The sequence below is a fragment of the Capra hircus genome, chromosome 9 (genome assembly GCF_001704415.2).
Source record: "Capra hircus breed San Clemente chromosome 9, ASM170441v1, whole genome shotgun sequence".
Taxonomy (NCBI): domain Eukaryota; kingdom Metazoa; phylum Chordata; class Mammalia; order Artiodactyla; family Bovidae; genus Capra; species Capra hircus.
The window spans coordinates 57854540-57878673 of NC_030816.1; the positions used below are offsets into that span (position 1 = coordinate 57854540).

The following is a 24134-nucleotide window of genomic DNA, read 5'->3' on the forward strand; positions in this document are numbered from 1 at the left end:
TTACATTTGTTCAGAGAACAAATTCATGCTTGCAGAACCGTTCTTGAAAACCCGCCCACTCACAATGACTTTGATGGCTTTCCTAAACCAAGGGTAAAATACAGCATAGATCAAGGGGTTCATGGCTGAGTTATAATAAGTACACCAACAGCAAATCTCATAAATATAGGCCGGGGTTATGAAGCCCATGAAGGCATCGATTAATGAGTCAATACTGTATGGTAACCACGAAATCATGAATGCTATGACTGTGATACCCAGGGTTTTAGCTGCTTTCCTCTCTCTCTTGGCTACTCTGGATTTGTAACTGTCTGATGATGACTCTCTTTTACTACCAGTATTTTCAATCTTTTTAGCCTGTTGTCTGGCCACAAGGAAAATATTACTATAGAGAATTAGCATAACAAAAGTAGGTATAAAGAAGGATAGAAAATGTACCAACACCCAGTTTTGATTTATAACTATCTGACAGCCTCCTACACAGTTGAGGGCACTAGACAATTCCTCTAGCCCATTCTCATTGGCACCCGTGTAGAACACGGCACCACTGTAAGTAAGGGGCAGGATCCAGGAGATGCTGATGCATATCCCTGACACAGACACCGTGAACTTGGTGGGATAGACCAGAGGGTCAGTAACAGCAATGTACCTGTCGATGGAGATGAAGGACAGGTGGAAGAGAGAAGAGTAACAAAATGCCACATCACAGCATGTGTGCAAAGCACAGAAACTTTGCCCAAAGTACCAGCAGCTCTCCACGGACCTGACCATGCTGAAGGGCATCACAGTCACTCCCACTAGAAAGTCTGTACAGGCCAGAGAGGTGATGAGAAAATTGGTTGGTGAGTGTAGCTGCTTGAAATGAAGGATGGCAGTCATTACCAGGAGATTTCCAAACACGGCCAGGACAGCCCCAAAGCCATACACCATGTATAGAATCACGCGGGACGTGGGTGAGTAGGGGGTTTTCACACAGGATCCATTCAAGTGCTCGTAGCAGAGCTGCACAGCTGCACTGGGGGATGAGTTGCTGCTCATGATCTGTCCTTTACACTCAAAGAATTCTGTCCTTCTTGATTTCCATGGACTTTCAATGCTTCTGGAGGAAATCATACATACAGTAGGATGCCTGAGGAAATTATCAGACATTAGTACTATTGTTTTTTCAATTTTCCTTTTTATTATAAATCTTAAATAAGTTCAGTAACAGAATAAAATGCAAAAAATTTACATTGGACAAAGTCACTGGGATTGAATTTCAACTAACTAAAGCTTAGATCCCTGAATTTGATAAAATTCCCTTTTGGTCTTAAATATCTTTAAAAAATTTTTACCTTCAGAGTTCCTCTTTGCAACAGGCACTGATATGGGAAGTAATTATAGCATCAACTCCTCTTAGGTTTATGTGCCTTACCGCCTAAAGCATATAGCCCTTCCAGATATATAAATGCCATCAATATGAAAATCCCTAGATGGAATCCCTGTAGTGCAAGGTGTGAACTTGAAAGTTTATTTTCAGTAGTGAGTGTTAAGAAAGCTACTGGACAAACAACTGTTCTAATTAGGCCATTATGTTTCTTGAGCTCAAGATTTTTTTTCTCCTAACACTTGGACTTTTCCCCTATTTTTAGTCCTGCTGTGATCGCCTTATTGGATTTTTGTTACAGAGGTATCACAAGGTACAGACACTGTGAGTCGATACTTAGCCTTTCTCTCCCAATAAGAACTGATTTTTGCCTGTGCACTGGCTACTAACAAACAGAAAAGGTAGCATACAGGGTGCGCAACTTGACTTGGATGAATTACACTTCAGGAAAACATTTAAAAAAAACACCAGGGTATTTAGACATGTCCACATTTCTGAACTACTCGACTGTCAGTGCTCTTAGAGAAAAGATGTGTTCCCTTCTCAAGACATCATTAAAAAAAAATACATTTGAGTCAGTTCTAATGAGGTGAATGAAACTGGAGCCTATTATACAGAGTGAAGTAAGCCAGAAAGAAAAACACCAATACAGTATACTAACGCATATATATGGAATTTAGAAAGATGGCAATGATAACCCTGTATGTGAGACAGCAAAAGAGACACAGATGTATAGAACAGTCTTTTGGACTCTGTGGGGGAGGGGGAGGGTGGGATGATTTGGGAGAATGGCATTGAAACATGTATAATATCATATAAGAAATGAATTGCCAGTCTAGGTTCCATGCAGGGTGCAGGATGCTTGGGGCTGGTGCACTGGGATGGCCCGGAGGGATGGTGTGGGGGGGCGGAGGTGGGACGGGCGTTCGGGAGTGGGAGCACGTGTACACCCGTGGCAGATTCATGTTGATGTGTGGCAAAACCAATACAGTATTGTAAAGTAATAATAATAATAATAGATTTAAAAAAAGGAAAAAAAATAAAATGAACATGAATCTCTTGAAAAAAAAAAAAAAAAAGACATCACTGGAAGTGGATCTGTAATGTCTCCTCATCCACGTGAGAAGTCCACACATAAACCCTCCGAGTGATTCACATTCGTTTGTGAATCCAAGTGATAGAACTTTCTGTCCCTTGTGCTAAAAAATGTCAACTAAGGAATAATGAACAGGAAACTGAAACATAGCAATGCATTTCTTGGTAATTTCCCACCCTTGGAAAGTCGGGACAGAGCAGAGCAAAAGAAAGTATTATCCAGGCTTCTTCAAGCAGGATTCCAGACTATGGCCACTGTGGGGCCACTGATTTTGAAGATATATCTGGACTTGTTCTTTTGAATTGTGCCATAGGGATTATTATTAATTCATCTGGCCATCTGACTCCTAATCACACATACACAAAATATTCTTAATGATCTCTTAGATTCTTCCTAATGTATTCTGAGAGTTTGATTTTGTAAAATAATCAGTTACTTAAATCAACAAAGGTGTAGGCTATGCTGTCTCATGGAGAAGGCAATGGGAACCCACTCCAGTACTCTTGCCTGGAAATCCCATGGATGGAAGAGCCTGGTAGGCTGCAGTCCACGGGGTTGCGAAGAGTCGGACACGACTGAGTGACTTCACTTTCACTTTTCACCTTCATGCATTGGAGAAGGCAATGGTAACCCACTCCAGTTCTCTTGCCTGGAAAATCCCAGGGACAGCGGAGCCTGGTGGGCTGCTGTCTATGGGGTCGCACAGAGTCAGCCACGACTGAAGTGACTTAGCAGCAGAAGCAGCAGCAGCAGGCTTTCTCAGCTTCAGCACTATTGGCATTTGAGTTCTGATAAGTTTTGATGTGGGATCTGTCCTGTATATCAAAGGACATCTAGCAGCATCCTCGCTACTAGATGCCAGTAAAATCTCCTTAATTGTGAAAGCCAAAAATATCTCCAGACACTGAGAAGTGTCCTCTGAGGGGCAAATGTATCAGAGAGGGAATGAGTGAAATGAGCGCAGTCGTGTCTGACTCTTGTCAAACCCATGGACACCTCTGTCCATGCCAGGCTCCTCTGTCCATGGAATTCTCCAGGCCAGAATACTGGAGTGGGTAGCCATTTCCTTCTCCAGGGGATCTTTCCAACCCTGGGACTGAACCCAGGTCTCCCTCATTGCAGATGGATTCTTTACTGTCTGAACCCAATATATCAGTGGATCTGCCTTACTTAGAACCATGATTCTAGGCAAAAAAGAAGTATCATATGATCACAAGTATTACAAGTATCACTTGTCATTTGGGGTACACAAATAGCTTTATCTCCCTCCATTATTTTAAATTTATTCAACAATTAATTCTTTAATCCAAGGCATATTTATTGAGTGCCAGGAGCTGGGTACAAAGAAGTGAACAAACAGATATGACCCCTTTCTTCATGAAACTTTCAATCTTGAAAGGAGAACAAACCTTCAACAAGTAAGCAGATAAATGGATGTATGAATAAAAATTGTGAGAAGTATTACAAAGGTGAAAGACCTTTGTGTGAGAGTGTAGTGACCACCTAGACAGGCAGGTGGGGACAGTAAAGTTCCTACCAACAGAATAAACCCAAAATGCTGCTGCAATATTGTAGACTTTTAATGCAATACATGGGCTTCCTTGGTTGCTCAGTGGAAAAGAATCTGCCTGCTAATGCAGGAGATGCGGGTTCTATCCCTGGGATAGGAAGATCCCTGGAGAAAGAAATGGCAACCCGCTCCAGGGTTCTTACCTGAGAAATCCCTTAGACAGAGGAGCCTGGTGGGCTATAGTGCATGGGGTTGTAAAAGTGTCAGACACAACTTACAACTAAAAACAATAACAGCAAAGAGAATATATACTCAGAGAAAGAAAATAGAAAATGAATGAAACTATAGTTGGGGTTTTCAGACCATTTTTTAGCATAGAGAAACTTAATGAGAAAGAAGTATTACACCAAAAGTATAGAAAGAGCAAAAGAGGGAGAGATAGAAGTCTAGCTGTGGTCTAGAAGCAGGATGGGGTGGGAGACCTGAAGCTTTTTCTGTGTAAAACCTGGGCGGACCCCTAGATCTCCATAGTGAGGAGCTAGATTCCTCCTAAAGTAAAGCACACTTTTCTTTTATGAAATTATTGCAAAGTATATATGATTGTCCTTGCTGCTCTTGTTGCTTTTTGTGATGTCCTTGGTTGGCAAAGTTAACACTCAGAAATTATCTATGGGTTCCTTGAATTTTTCACCATCTTTATTATTTCTGAACCCCATGTTTATAAGAACCACCATCCTGATACATTAGTCTTTTTAATAGTAAAAGTGGTATTTTATAAAGTTACAGACACAGAAAACAACTTATAATACCAGGGTATAAGTGGTGGAAGGATAAACTGGAAGACTGAGATTGACATACACACAATTTCCTTATATAAAATGGACTTCCCAGATGGCTCAGTGGTAAAGAATCTGCCTGCCAATGTGACTGAACAACAAAACGGGAAGGGAGTATGTTACACTTAAATTTTCTTCTCCTGCCATGAAACATAAATTGCATTCCATCAGTAGCTTGCAAAACAAGATTATATAGGAAAATTACCATATTGAAACCACATGAATCAAAATAAATTCATTACACTGTGTTAGAACTGAAAAAAATGTGTATAAACTGATACCATGCAGGCTAGGGTGCCTTTCATTATCTGTAAAATCAGATGGAAACAGTATGCTCAGTCACTATGTCGTTTCCGACCCTTTGTGACCCCATGGAGCCCGCCAGGGTCCTCTGTCCATGGCATTTCCTAGGCAAGAATACTGGAGTGGGTTGCCATCTCCTTCTCCAGAAACAGTATAATTAGAAATAATACACTATTTCTAGAAATGTTTACCAATTCAAAGTATTTGTGTAATGGTAGTCAGAAATAATGTGCTAATAGATAATGTTGATTTACATCAAGCTAGAAATTTTTAAAATATAGCAAGAATACTTTGATGTATATTCTCTCCTGCCCCAAAGATATCATAATCTGATTTTAAAATCTTGATGTCTATTTGAACCCTCCAGTCTTAGTATCAAGAATAATTCTCTGAAATAATTGGCTTTATTTATCCACTGTTAATTGCAGAACTAATTCTTTTTTTTTTTTTTTTTTTGCCTTAGAACTGAGTTTGTGGGACATAAGAAAATGCATTTCACAGCCTCTGTCTTGGCTTCATTCTGTGCCCTTCACTTCAGTTTTCTTTCTTCTTTTGTGCACACTTTTAAGCTATGCTTTCAAGTGTGTCCTCAAAATCCACTATAAATTACTTTTAGAACACTGCACAACTAAATGAATACAGAATAAATTAATCTGAAAATAGAGTAACATAATGAATGACAGTCTTAAAACCCTGCTTTAAACATCTGCTAACTGGTTCTAAACTCTAATATAATTTTATGAGCAGACTTACTAATAAGGAAGAAGCTCACTGAATAAATAAATGCTATGATGCAAATTATCTTTCCCATTGTACATAACTGAATTGGTATTATAGTTAACAGAGTGATCACTTGATTTGTATTACCTGACTCTGAAACCACAATGTGGGAATCACAAATCTCAACACCTAACAGTGCAGACCCACTGCTTTGCCCTCCCTGAGCAAGGAGGCACCACGTCATTAAGTGGTTGTATTCACATTTTAATAGAAAAATAATACAAAGGAAGAAACAGAAGATTTAGGCAGAGATTGAACTAATATAAGGTAATTGAAAGAAGGATTTGTATTAACAAATATAAAGGTCCTTCACTTGTATTCTCGTAAATTTGGTCATGACTACTACAAGGGAGAGGTTATTAACCAGAGAAATACCATGAATTTCAGAAAGAGCCAAGCCACCCAAGATCACATAACACCATTCAAGTGTTCAACAGCAGGATGGGTATTGCCATCCAGGCATTTCTGGTTCCAAAGCTGTGCTGTCCCCATTACAAATAGGTTTTGATGTTATATTTACCAAAGAATTATGAACTTGAATTTAAGCATTTGGGTCAGGGTTGAACTACAATTTAGTTATTTTACATTACAAAAATTGGACTTTTACAATCAACTTTTTTCTTCTCATTATCTGTCCAATGTAAGTCTATTTGCAGTTTTCCCAAACTAAGACCAAACCTATTCAGAAAACAAATTTATTGTTGAGGAATTCTCTCTCAAGACTTTGCCTGTGACGATGAGTTTAATGGCTTTTCGAAACCAAGGATAAAAGAAAGCATAAATCAAGGGGTTCATAGCTGAGTTATAATAAGCAATCCAAACCAGTATTTCATAAATATATGTGGGAGTGATGAAACCTAGGAAGGCATCAATGATGGCATCCAGGAAGTAAGGCAGCCAGGAGATGAGAAACGCCAGCACTGCGACGCCCAGGGTTCTTGCTGCCTTTCTCTCCCTCTTGGCCACTCTGTCTTGGTAGCTGTCTGAGCATCGCCCAGTCTTACTGCTCAGATTCTCAATTTTTCTAGCCTGCTGTTTAGCAATGAGGAAAATCTTGGAGTAAAGAACTATCATCACAAGGATGGGGATGAAAAATAATAGAAAATTCACCAATACCCAACTCTGATTCACTGCAATTTGACAGCCTCCCACACAGGTGAGAGCACTTACTAGATCCTCCAGCCCAGCTGCATTCGCTCCTGTGCCAAGAAGGGAAAAAGTATAAATAATGGGAAAGAGCCAAGAGAAGACAATACACATGGCAGAAACAGACACAGTGAACCTGGTTGGATAGACCAGGGGGTCAGTGACGGCAATGTACCTGTCCAGAGAGATAAAGCACAAGTGGTAGATGGAAGCGTAACAGAATGAGCCTTCAAAACAAGAGTGGAGTTGACAGTAACGCTGCCCGAAGTACCAGCAGCTCTCCACGGACCCCACTGTGCTGAAGGGCATCACAGTCACCGCCACCAAGAAGTCTGCACAGGCCAGGGAGGTGACCAAGAAACTGGCTGGAGAATGCAGCTGCTTGAAGTGGAGAATGGAAATCATTACCAAGAGGTTTCCAAATACAGCCAGCACAGCTCCAAAGCTGAACACTGTGTACAGGATGAGGCGGGGAGCTGGTGAGTAGGGGGTTTTCACACAGGATCCGTTCAGGTGCTCGTAGCAGAGCTGCACAGCTGCAGCAGGAGACGCACTGCTCATGATTCTCTAATTTGATACCTGGAAACCTGTCACCCTCTGTGGCCCAGGATGTCATGCCAGTTTTCAAAGTCCTTAAAAAAACAAAAAAGATAAATACAATATGTTAGTAATTGCCAGCATATTCTGTCTCCATTTCTTTGTAAGTGCCAATCTTTATTTTCTTTTTAAAAAATTATTTATTTGCTGTATTGCATCTTAGTTGCACCATGTGGAATCTTATGTTGCATGGCATGGACTCCCTAGTTGCGGCTTGTGGACTCAGTACTTGCAGTGTGTGGGTTTAGTTGCCTTGCAGCATGTGGGATCTTAGTTCTCCCACCAGGGATCAAACCCAGATTGCCTCCCTTGCAAGGCAGATTTTTAACCACTGGACCACTAGGGAAGTCCCCAAATCCTTACTTTCATGTTTAGAAAGTGATTCATATCTTGTAAAATAATTCCCTTACAAATGCATTAACAGTTAACTTAAATCATTAAATTATTTAAATTTAAAAAATGTATTCCTTTGCATTAACTGGTACTTCATGTCTGAGAAGTGCTGGTCTTCAAGAAGCTGTTATATGATGCTTGTTCAAATGCTACATTTTATAGGACCCTTTTCCTAATTTTTCAGAGCACGAATAATGCCCCAAACACTCTATCCCCTCAGGAGAGGAACCAAATGATTCCAATACCCAAAACACTTAAGATTGTATCCCCATAGTGGAAGGTGTAGAAAGAAAGGAAATTTTAAACCATGATTGTGTTTATGCTAAAAATAATTTTATGCCCTACTAATTTTCTGATGACATTTGACCTTTTCATGAAATAGAAATGGGAATAGTCTCCTTAAAAACTTGCTCAAGGTTTGAAAGCCGTATTGTTTATTCTTACTAATTATGGGTGACTCAATTTTCATTTTGTAAGGACCACTGGTTGTTGATTCCCATTTGTCACTAGAAGTTTTTCAAAGAAGTTCTTAAGTTCTTACAGTTCTAGTTTGGGTAAAGAGATTAAATACAGAATTATATTAAAATCTAGACTGTTTCAGGTTTAGTTTTAATAATTCTTATTTGGAAAACTGAACGTGGAGAATCCAAAATGTTTCCTCATAGAAATACATGAAGGAAGAGTAAGCACACCTTAAAAGCACTTCCTGCTAAGGTTTTTATTTTGGAGAGGGAGGAATTTTGTTGTTTCTAAATGGGAACTGTTGGGAATATATTAAAGAAATAATATGAAAAATATATTTTTGGAATGTGAATATTCCTATATTATACTATGAATTTTACCATTGACAAATTCTTCTCTTAGAGCTCTAGAACAGAACTCAACTTAGACTTGAAAAAATTTTTTTCTGATGAGTGACTTCTGGTCATTTTACAAAACCAGCTTTCTAAATCTGAGGTGTAGTTTATATTTGAAATTTTCACACTTTTAAAGTGAACAGGTTGTGGAATTATGGTAACTGTATCCACCCATGTAACTCCCCCTGCAATCAAGGTATAGAATAGACTGTTTCCAACACCTCAGTTCAGTGTCTGTACAATAGTCATCCATTTATTTGGTATGTTAGGCATGCATTTCCAATTATTTGCTAAGGAGCGATCTATCATAGGAACATACCACAATTATTATATTCATATATATTTTGATATTCATTTGGACTCTTGTTCACATTAGGGCTGTTATTAGGTGTTGCTAAGAACACTCATATATAATTGTCTGTATAGACATGTGTTTCATTTCTTTTGGGTAAATTGCTGGCCCTAATGGAAAATATATGTTTAACTGTACAAGAAAATACAAACTATCTTCTAAAGTAACTGTAGCATTTTATACTCCCACCAGCAATTTATGAGTGTTCTAAATGCTTCAAGTCTTCTTCAACATTTGCTGTTGGCATGTTTTTAAATTTAACCATTCTAGATGGTGTATAGTCACATCTCATGTTTTTAATTTAATGAATGGTGGTATTGAGAACCTGTTCATGTTATTACTGGCCATTAATGTTTCCACTTTTGGTGACATGTCCATTAAAAATTTTGCCCATTTTTACTTGAGTTATAAAATTTCTTATTATTGAGTTTACTGGGTATGAGTTCTTTTGGCATGTATCTTCTGAATATGACTGAATATTTGACTTTAGTTTCCTGAATAGTTTTGTGAGAATGTCTTTTAAAGAATAAAAGGTTTTATTTTTAATGAAGTCCAACTTACTATTTTTCTAATAGCTATGGTTTTTTTTTCTTGCCTAAGAAAATTGTCTAACGCAGTCACAAGTATTTTCTTCTATGCTTCTTCTAGAATATTTATAATTTTACTGCTAGTGTTTTATGACTCACATCATATTAATTTTAAATATGTTATGAGGAGGGGTCTGAGATTTATTAGGAGAATGAGTATTAGTATAAGGATATTCAGTAATTCCAGCAGAATTTCTTGAAATGACTATATTTCTCCAGTGAATGATGTTTGTTCATGTCAAAAATCAATAAACCATATGTGTGTGGATTTATTTCTGGATTCTCTTCTATTCTGTTGATCCCTATTTCTATATTTAGGTCCATACCCTTTTGTCTTGACTGAAACTTTACCTTAAGTTTTAAAACCAAAAGTTGTGTAAACCTTTTACTTTTTTGTCTTTTCCAAAATTGTTTTGGCCATCTTATGTCTTTATTTTTATAAAACTTTTAAAACTACCTTGTCAAAAAAGCAAAACAAAAAAACAAAACAAAATGAACAGCAGTGTTCATTGTTATAAAATTGAGTCTTTAAAACAGTTATGAAGAGGGGCACTGGAATATTTGATCGGGATAGTAAATTTTCTCATTTCCTCATTTAATTACATCATGTCTGGTTTTCCGACTCATTGGAAAAGACCCTAATGCTGGAAAAGATTGAGGGCAGGATGAGAGGGGGTGACAGAGGATGATATGGTTGGATGGCATCAACTGACTCCATGGGTCATGGCTTTGAGCAAACTCCAGGAGATGGTGAAGGACAGGGAAGACTGGTGTGCTGTCATCCATGGGGTTGCAAAGAGTTGGACGAGACTTAGTGACTGAACAACAACAACCACAACAATGATTTATGAATTTAGATGCTTTGCAAATAGCTGCAAAGCATCTAAATTTTAGATTGCTAGATTGTACATCTTAATAATATTGAGCCTACCTAGCCAAATGCATATTTTGTCTTTCCATGGTTAAGAAGCCAAAAGAGGAAAAAAACAAAACTAAAAGTATTATTTTAGCAAAATTAAAAAATAAAAAAACTGAAAGAAACAATAGAGAAACAAAATATGCGAACAACTGGAAACAACTATCAAGAGAATAGAATCAGGTCAAATATGGAAAAACATTTATCCAAACTAGTGCCCACTCCAGTATTCATGCCTGGAAAATCCCATGGACCAAGGAGCCTGGTGGGCTACAGTCCATGGGGTTGCAAAGAGTTGGACACGACTGAGCGACTTCATTTCACTTCACTTCACTTCACTTCAGTATCTGTAGACACCTGTAATCGAGTGCGTACAGAAGAAAGGGCTCTGAGTGGCCAAAGGTTCTTGCTGCATTAAACATTTTGGTAAAAATAAGCAGTATCTTGTGTTGATTAGTTTCTTTTAACTGCTCTGAAAAACTTGGGTGTGGGAGGGAAGGGAATGAGCTTATAGGCTTTAAAGGGCCAGCATAACGTTCATATAAGAGACTCGAAAGCTTTGATAAAAGCTCTGAAAGAACTCTTAATATCCTAGAGTCACAGAACTGAGTTTCTGAAAACCAAACTCCAAGCTGAAATCTGTAGGGCCCTGAATTACAAGGCAAACAGAATTCTCAAATTTCTAGAGCCTCTCTCACTAAAAGTCTGGCATTGATTAGCAAGGAAAGGGATTCTTGAAACTAGGATGGTGCCATAAAGGCAGGAATGAAACTGGTTACCTCCAGCCTCTAATTCTGTCAAGTCTCTGGCAGAAGCAGCAGCCCTTCCCCCACTGCCTGACGCATTCAGTCGTCCTTTCTCTGGAGGAGATGCAATGTCCTCCTCCGAGGTAGTTGCTGTAAGAACGCACCTGGACCCTCCTCGGGGCGTCCCCTCACACCTGTCCTCATCTCCTCACCTATCATCAGGACCCAGTCCTAGCAGGACCCAAAGGGAACAGTACAAAGTGAGACTCATGCAGACATGTATCTCCAAACTGAAGCGTGTAGGATTCTGCCCATCTATATGGACAGAAACCCAAGGAATATATATGAGAATGGATCTCAAGTGTGTGATATCAGTGTGGAAGTTGAGCAAAGCAGGATCAGGCTTAATGTATTAATAAAGGCCCACCATACAGCACATAATCTTTAGTGAAGGAAGAGTTGAAGAATCTTAAAGACATGCTCTGCTCAGTCATGTCCAGTTATTTGCAATCTCATGGACAGTAGCCCGCCAGGCTCCTCTGTCCATAGGATTTTCCAGACAAGAATACTGGAGGGGGTTGCCATTTCCTTCTGTGGGGGATCTTCCCAACCCAAGGATGAAAGTCACATCTCTTGAGTCTCCTGCTTTGGCAGGTGGATTCTTTACCACTGATCCACCTTGGAAGCTTTAAAGACATGCTGCAAAACAATATTAAACTACTTTAATGCAGTAAGATATAAGAATTCCTGAGATGTTTTCATCACAAGATGTAGTCCCCAAAATATTGGACTTCCCAGGTGGCTCAGTGATAAAGAATCTACCTGCCAAGGAGGGGGCGTGAGTTTGATCCCTGGTTCAGCAACGTCCCCTAGAGAAGGAAATGGCAATCTGCTCCAGTATTCTTGCCTGGAAAATTCCACTGATAGAGGAGTCAGTCAGGCTACAGTCTATGGGGTCGCAAAAGAGTTAGACACGACTTAGAGACTAAACAACAAAACCCCTAAAATATACCAACACTGTTACAGTTCATTTTCATTAGGTAAGAAAAATATATACTAGGAATATGCACTGCCGGGAGCCAGCACGGGAGATCCCACCCATGACAAGGTCATGCAGAGAGACCTGATGGACAAGGCGAGTCAGGTCTCAAGGGGTCCTCTGCCTGAGCATCTACCCCGAAACCAAAATGTGTCTGTTTACTGTCTGCTATACTATACTCTTCTGACATAACAGGGGCTATCCCTGACCACCTTTCTCTGGAAAGAGTTAACTCAGAGCTCCAGTTAACAGTTTCCTGCATATAAAAAGAATGTTTCGGTTTAAACCCCTTTGATGGCTTTCTAACTTACCTGACCGGTCTGCCCACACTTTTACAACTTGTGAATTGTTTATAGCCCCCCAACCGGGAGAGGCACAAAGCTTAAAACATCTTGAAGATATAGAGCCTTTTAGAGCTAAGAATTAGCTTGGTGAAGGGTTCCATTGTTGAGTTAATGTTTGCTGCCAGGCCTCCATATTCTTTATCTTTTAGGCACCTGAAGGATATTAACCAATGTAATTGGGATACAGAGAAAGGAATATAGTAGTTTTGATGTTAGCAATACTAGACTTTTAAGTTAATGAATTTTCTCTTTGTTATAAATTACTGTACTTCTTTCATTGTCATAAATTGTTGTGTCCTTGCTATGTAAGAATGTAACTTTATTTAGTGCTTTCTGAGAGTGGTACCAGACTTTGGGAAGAACAACACTTTTAAGGTTTTCTGGTTGACAGACCCTTATCAGAAAAGGGCTGTAAAATGTTAATTGGCCCTCTGGCCAGAAGATGATGTAAATCACCTAAGACTTGTGTATACCACTAGGTATGCAGAGAGAAAGCCTGGTCTCAATGAGTCAGCACTGCTGACGCTGCATAATTTTGTATTATCCATTGATCTCTATGTACAATCAAAAGTATAAAAGGCCTTTCAGGACAATAGAAGATGGGCCAGTCACTGGGAAGACTGGTTTCCCCCGTGTCAAATCTCTCTCTCTTTTTCCCTCTCCCTCCCTCTCCTTTTCGGGCTGAGTTCCCATCTGGAAAGCGGAGGCTCACCAAGTCTATTTACTTGCCCTGGCTTCTAAGGCCCACACGAGAGAGAGCCTAAGGCGGGGCACCCTCCACTATTCAAGAGGGCGCCAGTGGCCTAACGTAGATGGTGCAAACCTCTTGTCCTGAGGTTTTATTAGTTCTCTGCATAAACTAAGTTATTTAACCTCTTTTCTCCACTAAATTTTCCTACTATACTATTTTTCCTAATCTCTCTTATATTTCTAATTAAATAATTCTTTCTAAGACACCACACTGTCTCCCCTTCGAATTACCCTGGATCCACTGGGGCTGGACCCTGGCATGCATACAAAATGTATTTTCATTAAAGTGAAAGAAGCAAACATCTTTTGAGATCGACACGTACACATTGCTCTATTTTAAATGGATAACCAATAACGACATACTGTATAGTGCAGGGAACTCTGCTCAATGTTATATGGCACCCTGGATGGGAGGGAACTTCAGGGGTGAATGAATACATGTATATGTACGACTAAGTCACTTTGCTGTGAACCTGGAACTGTCACAACACTGTTGATACAATGTTGTTAATACATTGGCTGTATTCCAATATTAAAAAAAGTTAAAAAGAAAATAGTGGACAAACTTTGGATAGTGTTTATAGAAAAAAATTGCCCTGTCATAACTGGAAGGTAAAAGAACACACTTGATGGGATGAGAAAAATGATCATAAAAAGACAATTACTGTTGTGGAAATAACACCACCTGTTCATGGCTATTCCCACATTTACAGAAATCCCCAAATTATATGAGTCCAGCCCTGAGTCCTAAATGGCTGATGTATATGACTCAGGGACCTCTTAAGCTCCCTGACTTAACTCAAGGACCAAAAGACCTTTCTCCAAGATACAAGCCTCTGAAAATAAGAATGAAGTTAACTGAATTCAGAAAAAAAGACAGGGAAAAAAAGAATTTCATGGGACATGGCACTAAGAAACTTTTGAAAGTGAAGGAAAGGTCAGCCTGGAAGAGAGGCCCAGGAAAGGAAAATCATTAACAACAAAGCAAGGAAGCATGCAGATTTGAGGAAACTAGAAAATATCAATTTGTGTCAAACATTTTTATTGAATATATTTCTGTCAAATGATTAAAAATGTTCACTCATCAAAAAAGTAAGAGCATGAAGGTGATGCTGCTGAAATTGAGGTGTCGTTTCTCCTCCCCAGCTGAATGGAACACTTTTATGGAATGTATTGCATGCCACAGTTACTGAGAAATTCCAAATAAATCATTAAATTCATTGGTTTGAAAATTAGCTCTCTTTGAAAAATAAGTTTATGGTTGATGAGCTGTCTGTTAACACTTGGCCTGTTACAATAACTTTTATTGCTCTCCTAAACCAAAAGTAAAATAAAGCATAAATCAAAGGATTTAGAGCAGAATTATAATAAACAAACCAGCAAAATAGCTCATAAACATATGAAGTGAGTAAAGTCGCTCAGTCATGTCCAGCTGTTTGCGACCCCATGGACTGTAGTCTACCAGGCTTCCCTGTCCATGGGATTTTCCAGGCAAGAATACTGGAGTGGGTTGCCATTTCCTTCTCCAGATCTTCCGGATCCAGGGATTGAACCCGCGTCTCCCACATTGTAGGTAGATGCTTTATCATCTGAGCCGCCAAGGAAGGTGTTATAAACCACCCCCAAAAAATCAATAAATGAATCAATCATATACGGTAACTATGAGATGAAAAATGCTATACTTGGAGTTTTAGCAGCTTTTCTCTCTCTGTCACTCTGGTTTTGTGTATGCCTAATAATCCTTCTACTTTGCTAGGAATATGTTCAATCTTTATAGTCTGTTTTCTAGCCACAAGAAATACATTACTATACAGAATTATCATAACAAAAGTAGGTACAAAATATAATAGAAACTCTATCAAAATCCAAAATTGATTTATAACAAGCTGACAACTTCTAGTGCAGCTGAGGGCACTTACTGATTTCTTTATCCCGTTCTCATGAACCCCTGTGAAGAACACAGCTCCACTGTATACAAGGGGCAGGATCCAGGAGATGCTGATGCATACCCCTGACACAGACACCGTGAACTTGGTGGGATAGACCAGGGGGTCAGTAACAGCAATGTACCTGTCGATGGAGATGAAGCACAAGTGGAAGAGAGAAGAGTAACAAAATGCCACATCACAGGAACTGTGAAGGGCACAAAATCTGGCTCCAAAGTACCAGCAGCTCTCCACAGATCTGACCATGCTGAAGGGCATCACGGTCACTTCCACCAGAAAGTCCGCGCAGGCCAGACAGGCAATCAAGAAGTTGGCTAGAGAGTGCAGCTGCTTGAAATGAAGGATGGCAGTCATCACCAGGAGGTTTCCAAACACAGCCAGGACAGCCCAAACCAAACACCATGTAGAGAATCAACCAGGGAAACGGGTGAGTAGGTTGTTTTCAAACAGGATCCGTTCAGGTGCTCGTAGCAGAGCTGCACAGCTGCAGGGATGGATGAACTGCTATTCGTGATGCTGCTGTTAATAGCATGTAAACACCTGGAGATGTTCTGCCCTTTTCAATCACATAAAATAGAGCAGTTTTCTGTCTTCTGAAGAGAGAGAACAGCCTCTTAATTAAATACCCATGTTACAGTTATCAGATATTTTCATAATGCCCTGCCATATATCTATTTTAATTTTAAGCTCAGAACATATAAAATAAAATTATATGCAAGTTAAGTTCTCAATAAATACTGCTGCTGCTGCTGCTGCTAAGTCACTTCAGTCATGTCCAACTCTGTGCAACCCTATAGATGGCAGCCCATCAGGCTCCCCTGTCCCTGAGATTAACCAGGCAAGAACACTGGAATGGGTTGCCATTTCCTTCTCCAATGCATGAAACTGAAAAGTTAAAGCAAAGTCACTCAATCATGTCCGACTCGTAGCAACCCCATGGACTGCAGCCCACCAGGCTCCTCCATCCATGGGATTTTCCAGGCAAGAGTACTGGAGTGGGGTGCCATCACCTTCTCTGCAATAAATACTACTATTAATAATTACTATTTTATTTTTATTCTTTAGAATATAGTTGAAAACAACTTTCCATATCCAATAAGAATTTAAGCAAATCTGTGGCAAATTTGCTTTCGCCACAATAAATTTCTTGCCTTGTAATTCATGAAAAAAATTTTTTACCTGGACTGGATATTGTATTTATTTCTTATTGTCAAAGTTAGTGAAGATATATGTGATTTGTTATTATTAGTTACCTTTACTACCCCTACCCCCTCAGGAATGTCTGAGGAGTTAATGACAAAACCCCCAGGAAACACCTAAGTTCAGTTCAGTTCAGTTCAGTCGCTCAGTAGTGTTTGACTCTTTGAGACCCCATGAATTGCAGCACGCCAGGCCTTCCTGTCCATCACCAACTTCCGAAGTTCACTCAAACTCATGTCCATTGAGTTGGTGATGCCATCCAGCTATCTCATTCTCTGTCGTCCCCTTCTCCTTCTGCCCCAAATCCCTCCCAGGATCAGAGTCTTCTCCAATGAGTCAACTCTTCGCATGAGGTGGCCAAAGTACTGGAGTTTCAGCTTTAGCATCAGTCCTTCCAAAGAACACCCAGGACTGATCTCCTTTAGGATGGACTGGTTGGATCTCCTTGTGGTCCAAGGGACTCTCAAGAGTCTTCTCCAACACCACAGTTCAAAAGCATCAATTCTTCGGCACTCAGCTTTCCTCACAGTTCAACTCTCACATCCTTACATGACCACTGGAGAAACCATAACCTCAACTAGATGGACCTTTGTTGGCAAAATAATGTCTCTGCTTTTTAATATGCTATCTAGGTTGGTCATAACTTTCCCTCCAAGGAGTAAGTGTCTTTTAATTTTATGGGTGCAATCACCATCTGCAGTGATTTTGGAGCCCCCCAAAATAAACACTGACACTGTTTCCACTGTTTCCCCATTTAATCAGTTAATATAATTCACCACATTATCAAGTTAGAATTTTGTGATTATTTGATTAAATGCAACAATAGCACTCATTTTTTCCCTCGCTCTTTTTCTCGCATAATTGCATCAGCATTCTAGGATGCTAAGCAAATGACCTGGTTTCCATAGGAGCACACTGGGATTGTCTTTGTATATTCCATCTTGTAAGAGATTGACATTTCTCATAATGGGAAAAAAGAAGTCCACATTACCCTAAGCTTGAATAACAATAATCCACCCCAGATCTGTGAGTCTGGTGACCATCTCTGATGGTCTGTGCTTCAGACCCTCCATATGTGGCTCATGATGTAGTATCCTGCTTTGGCTTTTTTAGATTTCAGAGCTAATGTTCCATAATCAGTTTTCCCCCTATCTGTGGGAAAATATTCCACTTTTTAGAAATTATAGACTTATCAGGGGGTAGTTCTCCTTTTGAAACCCCTTCCTTTTTAGTGTCTTTAGCCAGGACTCCAAGATTTTAGTTATGTCAGAGTACTCGGTCAGTTTTCTGTTTTTTTTATCTTCCTTCTTCCATCTCTCCTTCTCTCCTAGTTTCTTGCTAATTACCCTGTGTATGTCCAGAAATTTGGGAATATTCGTAAGTTCTTTTTCAAATTCTCTCATCACAGTCACTTGTAATTTCTGAACTGAATATAACTTCAGAAAGCCTACTGTACATCTATCTTCACACCAGTTTTCTTAGAATTTGAGTCACAGCCCTTGGCTTACAACTTTTAATCAGTAGGCATCCAGATGTGTGCATCCTAAAACATTATGGATATTCCAGACACACCCATAAGTATCTTCTCTGACTTACAGAGAATAGATTAAGATGTGCAAGACATGTTACTTTAATGCAACCATCCTTATAATGGTAGCAAGCAGCAAACAGTATATATAAGTGGTTTGGTTTACATGTATTAAGACGTAAGATGGTTAAGCGCAAAAAAAATGAAGTCAGAAGTATTATTATCCTTATTTTATAAATGAAAAAACTGATCAACTGAGAAGCTAATAACTTGCCTAAGGTCACACTTTTAGTAAATGATGACCTTGGGCATTTGTATCTAAGCCATTTAGCTCCAGCTTCTATGTTCTAAGCATCCATGCTCTGAGCTTCTACTCCTATGCCCTCATTACCCCAAACGGATGCTTCAGGGCCTTAGCACAGACTCTAATCTGCCTGCATCACTCTTTCCTCAGATTTTCACAGGTTCTTTCTCATTCTTCAGGCCTCAGCATTAAAATGACTTCCTCAGAAAAATCACTGTCTCAGCTAATTGGTACTGTTCTCAATTGGTACTGATTTTTTGTTCTTTTATTTACCTTGTTTTCTCATGTTCTTAAGTGTATATATCAGAATTTGAACCCAATCAGTTCATCCAAAAGGAAATCAGTCAGGACTGATGCTGAAGCTGAAACTCCAATACTTTGGCCACCTGATGTGAAGAACTGATTCATTTGAAAAGACCCTGATGTTGGGAAAGATTGAAGGCAGGAAGAGAAGGGGATGACAGAGGATGAGATGGTTGGATGGCATCACCGACTCTATGGACATGAGTTTGAGTAAGCTCTGGGAGTTGGTGACAAACAGGGAAAACGGGCGTGCTGCAGTCCATAGGGTCATAAATAGGCAGACATGACTGAGCGTCTGAACTGAACTGAATGCCACATTAACCCATATTTTAATGATCAGAACATGTATGGCCAAGCCCAACATCACATTTGCTACTTCCCAGGGATTAGGGAGCAGGGCAGACTGCAGTGAGAAAGAAGCATGAAATAGAGGCGGAAGTAGAGAAGACAAAGTCTCAGTGCCATGCTGTGATAGGCGCCAAGGACCAAGACTGAGGATGATGTATTCCTTCCCTTTGATTCTCAAAACCTTTCCCTACAATTCCAAATTTGCAGCCATCAGAGTTGCAGAGTAAATCCATGCAAACTGTAAAGGTCTGTGTGGGGGAAGGACCAGCTTCTTTCACACACTTTGTAGGCAACTGTTTGTGTGACCTTTTGGTTCCCAATGCCTTCTGCAGAGCTAACTTTACAGAACAGAGCTATTCAGAAGCAATACAAAGGGGACCTTGCTATGGAAATTTCCCTGCTCAAAACCTTTGATCATATATAAGACATATAAGTTTCATGTTTATAGTCATACACATATACATTCATGGGCTTCCCATGTGGCTCAGCAGAAAAGAATCCAACTGCAATGAGGGAGATCTGGGTTCGATCCCTGGGTTGGGAAGATTCCCTGGAGGAGGGCCCAGCAACCAACTCCAGTATTCTCACCTGGAGAATTCCATGGATAGAAGAGCCTGGCAAGCTACAGTCCATGAGGTTGCAAATGGACGTGACTGAAGTGACTAAGCACATATACGTTCATGTGTTTTCTATATTCTCAGATGCTACCTGCCGGGATGAGCTATAACCTGGTTTGATTAAATTGTAAGAAAACAATGTAATTAAATTGACGGGCGTTTAGAGGAAAAATAATGGTCAGTTTTGTACAAAAGCAGAATCATTTCCTGCTGTGTGGATGTGATTGACTTGCAGAGTTCCACCTTGTGAAGCTGCTAAGTATTCTTACTTTCAGGACAGACAGCACCATACCTAATGGATTGGGAATGGGTATGGATGTATTCTAGGAAGGGAAGAGGAAAGTGTTTTTAAAAATAATGACTGACATACTTTGCAAATTATATTTATTGCTATATCTAAGACACAGTGTTCCAAGCTCCTTAAAGTTTCAAAACTGTAGTACTAAGATAATTTGAATTGTAATTCATTTGTAATTTATCTCATAATGCTTGAGTTAAATGCAAAAGAAAGAATAATTACTTTAAAGAAGTATTTAGTGTTAAAAAATACATTGAATATAGCAGTTTGTACATGAACACTGCTATAGTTTAAATGGTTAACCAACAAAAACCTATTGTATAGCACATGGAACTCTGATCAATGTTATTTGCCAGCCTGGATGGGAAGGGGATTCGGGGAGAATGGATACATGTATATGTATGGCTGAGTTCCTTCACTGTTCACCTGAAACTATCATCTGTTCACCTGTTAATACGATATTGTTAATACATTATTGTTAATATTGTTAATACAATAATCGGCTATACAACAATACAAAATGTTTTTGTTGTTAAAAAATAAAATTAAAAACATTAAAAATATATTGGAAAATATTTTTACAACAAATGTATTTTTTAATTATGAAAGAGTAGGATCAATAAGAGTTATCCTTCCATCAAAAATTAAAAGAAATAAATCCATTTTAGCTAACTTCATTGCCAAAATATGACTTTTACTTCTTTATTTATTGATTGCTATGTCTATGTCTGTATCTGCAGCTATAATATCATCTATATATCTGTACACCAGACACTTAAAATTAATTTACAAATAGTTTTCCAAGTAAGTATTAATCTGAAAAAGTCACTAAGAAACATGGAATTAGACTGACTAGAGACCTGTAGGGAAAGATTTAGGAAGAAAACAAAAACAATATGTACACAAAAGACACATCCTTCCTAGCAATAGCTCCTGTAAAGAATGACTCAATTCTGAGCAAGCATGTGGAATAAACAACTTATTTTTCTGAAGAAAATCCACATACCAGTGTCTCTGGAAAAATAAGTCTAGCTTGTATGATTTTTTAAAAGGAGAAAATATTAAAATGGTGAGATGTGGAGCATCATCACTTTACAAACATGCCTCACATTTTCATTTTTCAATTATTAAAGAGAAAGAAAGAAAACATTCCTTCAAGAATATAATACATTTACTCAACGAGCATTGAAACAGCCATTGAAACAAACCTGGCTTATCATCAACCTATTTAGCAACTCGGTTCCAAGGAGACAGCATTTTTAAAGAGACCGTTTTTTAAAAGAGACAGTCTGAACACTTGACCATGATGATGAAAAGTGATGCAAAATTAGGATGCAAACAATCTTTCCCAAAGTTCAGTTATACAAAGCTCAATTATTTGAACTTAAGGGCATCTTAGAGAGCAAAGAGTACAAACCCTTGATTTTTTTTTTTTTTTTTTTGAAGAGGGAAGGGGTAAGATGTCAAAAAAGCCTGACCTGGTGCTGCCAAGTTACAGGACCAGGACAGGAGCTCAGAAAACTGCCCTCTGTGTTTCTTTCCCTTCACTTCTGCATCTTAGTTGTCTCCAAGGAAGTTATAAATAAGGAGATTAATATTTGCACAAAGTTTTGAAATATCCAATAAATATTTAGAGGATGGCACTCCCTCCTTTCCCTACATTATGTAGAAACATTGAAGGGGAAGAACGCTGTATCTCTTCTCAGAATAAGAAGTTTGTCTTTTTCCGCGCTGCTCAAACCATGCTACCCTGGAAGCCTGCCCACAAACTTCCAACACCACACAGCCCACCTGCACCATTCCACTCATGCTTTTTGCAAAACCCTATCCCTAGGTGGTTAGATAACATCACCAACTCAATGGACATGAGTTTGAGCAAACTCTGGGAAATAGTAGAGGACAGGTAAGGCTGGGGTGCTTCAGTTCATGGGGTCACAAAGAGTCAGACGTGACTTAGTGGCTGAAACACAACAAGCCTACATTCAGTCAATCTTGGTACAAATCAATTGTGGAAGTCCGTGGTGAGAAGATCTCCCGACTCAGGAGAAGTTTCAGCGCCTTCCTGAACCACCGGTAGGAAAAGACATAGATGATGGGGTTGCAGGCCGAGTTGAAGTAAGCAAGCCAGATAAACGTGTCAAAGACTAGCGGTGGCGTGATGAAGTTAAGGAGGCTGTCAACCATCGTGTCAATGGTGAAGGGAAGCCAGCACAAGAGGTACACACCCACGGCGATGCCCAGGGTCTTGGCAGCTTTTCTTTCACGTTTGGCAGGTCCAGCCAGGCTTTTGCTTAAGTTGTTGATCTGCTTAGCCTGCTTGGTTGCAACCACAAAGATCTTCACATATAAGCTGATCATGATGAGGCAGGGGAAAAAGAACACAGGGAAGTTTAGCCAGCCCCAAAACTTATTGAACAGCAGCTGGCAACTGCCCACACAAGGCATCTCTTCCAGCCACAGGTGGAGCCCTCTCTCTGCCACGTCTGTGTAGAGCAAGAAGGCAGTGTAAGCTGCTGGCACCCCCCAGCCTGCCAGGATGTACCTGAGGGCCACCCTGACCGTGAACTTAGAGGGGTAGAGCAGGGGCTCACAGATAGCACAGTGGCGGTCAATGGAAATGAAACAGAGATGCAAGATGGAGGTGAGGCAGAAGAGGGTGTCCAGATAGGTATGCAGGCGGCAGAGAGAGTCTCCAAAGAACCAGCAGCTCTCCACGGAGCGGATGGTACTGAGGGGCAGGACCAGCAGACCCAGAAACATGTCAGCCAGCGCCAGGGAAAGCAGCAAGAAGTTGGTGGGAGTGTGAAGCGCTTTGAAGTAGGACACAGTGAACACCACAAACAAATTTCCTAGGACTGTAATCAGCACGCCTGCTGCACAGGACAGGTAGATGGCCAGCTGGACGCCCAGGGGATGGACTGTCCTGGGGCAAGACCCATTCACCTGGTAGCAGAAAGTCTCGGGGCGTTCTTCAGCATGTTGGGTGAGGACCACACTCATTTATGGTTTCTCCTCCTCTTCTCTTTCTGGGAAGAGTTGCCTGTCCCAAACAACAACAGCAACAACAACAAAATTTATCTGATAAACAACTAGAAAGTGAGATCTACAGGAAGAACTAGAGGAACATTTGAATCAACTGTGCCTTGAAAATCAAATACAGCATGGGACTCAAGGTCCCAGAAGAGTTCCTTCTGTTAGCCCTGGTTTGTCTGACTAAGCACTTTTAAAACTACCGGAGACAATATCCTTAAGGAAAGAGAAGAAGGATGTAAGTACATATTTCCTCAAATAAATAATTAATTATATCACAGTAGGGAGTATAAAATTATTGAGAGGTGTCTCTTCAATTTTGAAAACGTACCTGCTGTCAAATGTAAAGTGAGATTAAAGTGATGAGGGGGAATTGGATGAAAATAGTCAAAAAGATACAAACTTTCAGTTATAAGATGAATAAGTACTGGGGATATAAAATACAACATGGTAAATGTAATTAACACTGCTGTATGTTATACATGGAAATTCTTAGGAGAGCAAATCCTAAGAGTTCTCCTCACAAGGAGAAATTTTAAAATTATACAGTACTTCAACTTATACAGCACTGTAGGTCAATTATATCTAAATAAAACTGGGGAAAAATAAAATTATTTTTGAGTCTGAACCAGGGAAGAATTAATTCTTATTAATAAATCATTATTTGGGAAGATGTAACTTCTGTCTCCTTCTAAGAATTAAAGAAACTGACAGTAAAATCAACTGAGTAAGCTGTTTTTAATTTATTTACTTATATTGAGGTATAATGACATGTGCAACTTCCCTGCCTGCTCAGTCAGTAAAGAATCTGCCTGCGCTGCAGGGGACCCAGGTTCGAGCCCCGTGGGTCAGGAAGATCCCTTGGAAAAGGAAATGACAAACCACTCTAGTGTCTTTGCCTGAAAATCCCATGGACAGGGGAGCCTGGCGGGCTGCAGTCCA

At 39.7% G+C, this 24134-nt stretch overlaps 3 protein-coding genes and 1 pseudogene across 3 annotated transcripts; all 4 read right to left on the reverse strand.

Annotated features, from left to right (window-relative positions):
* LOC102171791 (trace amine-associated receptor 6-like) lies at window positions 1–1038 on the reverse strand. Its single transcript, XM_005684762.2, has one exon. It carries the CDS (start codon window positions 1036–1038, stop codon window positions 1–3), a length of 1038 nt encoding a protein of 345 aa, XP_005684819.1.
* On the reverse strand, window positions 6570–7598 carry LOC102169388 (trace amine-associated receptor 7a-like). The gene has a single exon (XM_013966560.2). It carries the CDS (start codon window positions 7596–7598, stop codon window positions 6570–6572), a length of 1029 nt encoding a protein of 342 aa, XP_013822014.2.
* LOC102169672 lies at window positions 14851–18882 on the reverse strand (annotated as a pseudogene).
* Window positions 22149–23178, reverse strand: TAAR5 (trace amine associated receptor 5). The gene has a single exon (XM_005684763.2). The coding sequence runs from the start codon at window positions 23160–23162 to the stop codon at window positions 22149–22151; it is 1014 nt and encodes a 337-aa protein (XP_005684820.1). The 5' UTR covers window positions 23163–23178.

Excerpts from the sequence above, each read along its gene's own strand:
- LOC102169388 (XM_013966560.2), bottom strand. The coding sequence starts at position 7,598 with ATGAGCAGTGCGTCTCCTGCTGCAGCTGTGCAGCTCTGCTACGAGCAC.
- TAAR5 (XM_005684763.2), bottom strand. The coding sequence starts at position 23,162 with ATGAGTGTGGTCCTCACCCAACATGCTGAAGAACGCCCCGAGACTTTC.
- LOC102171791 (XM_005684762.2), bottom strand. The coding sequence starts at position 1,038 with ATGAGCAGCAACTCATCCCCCAGTGCAGCTGTGCAGCTCTGCTACGAG.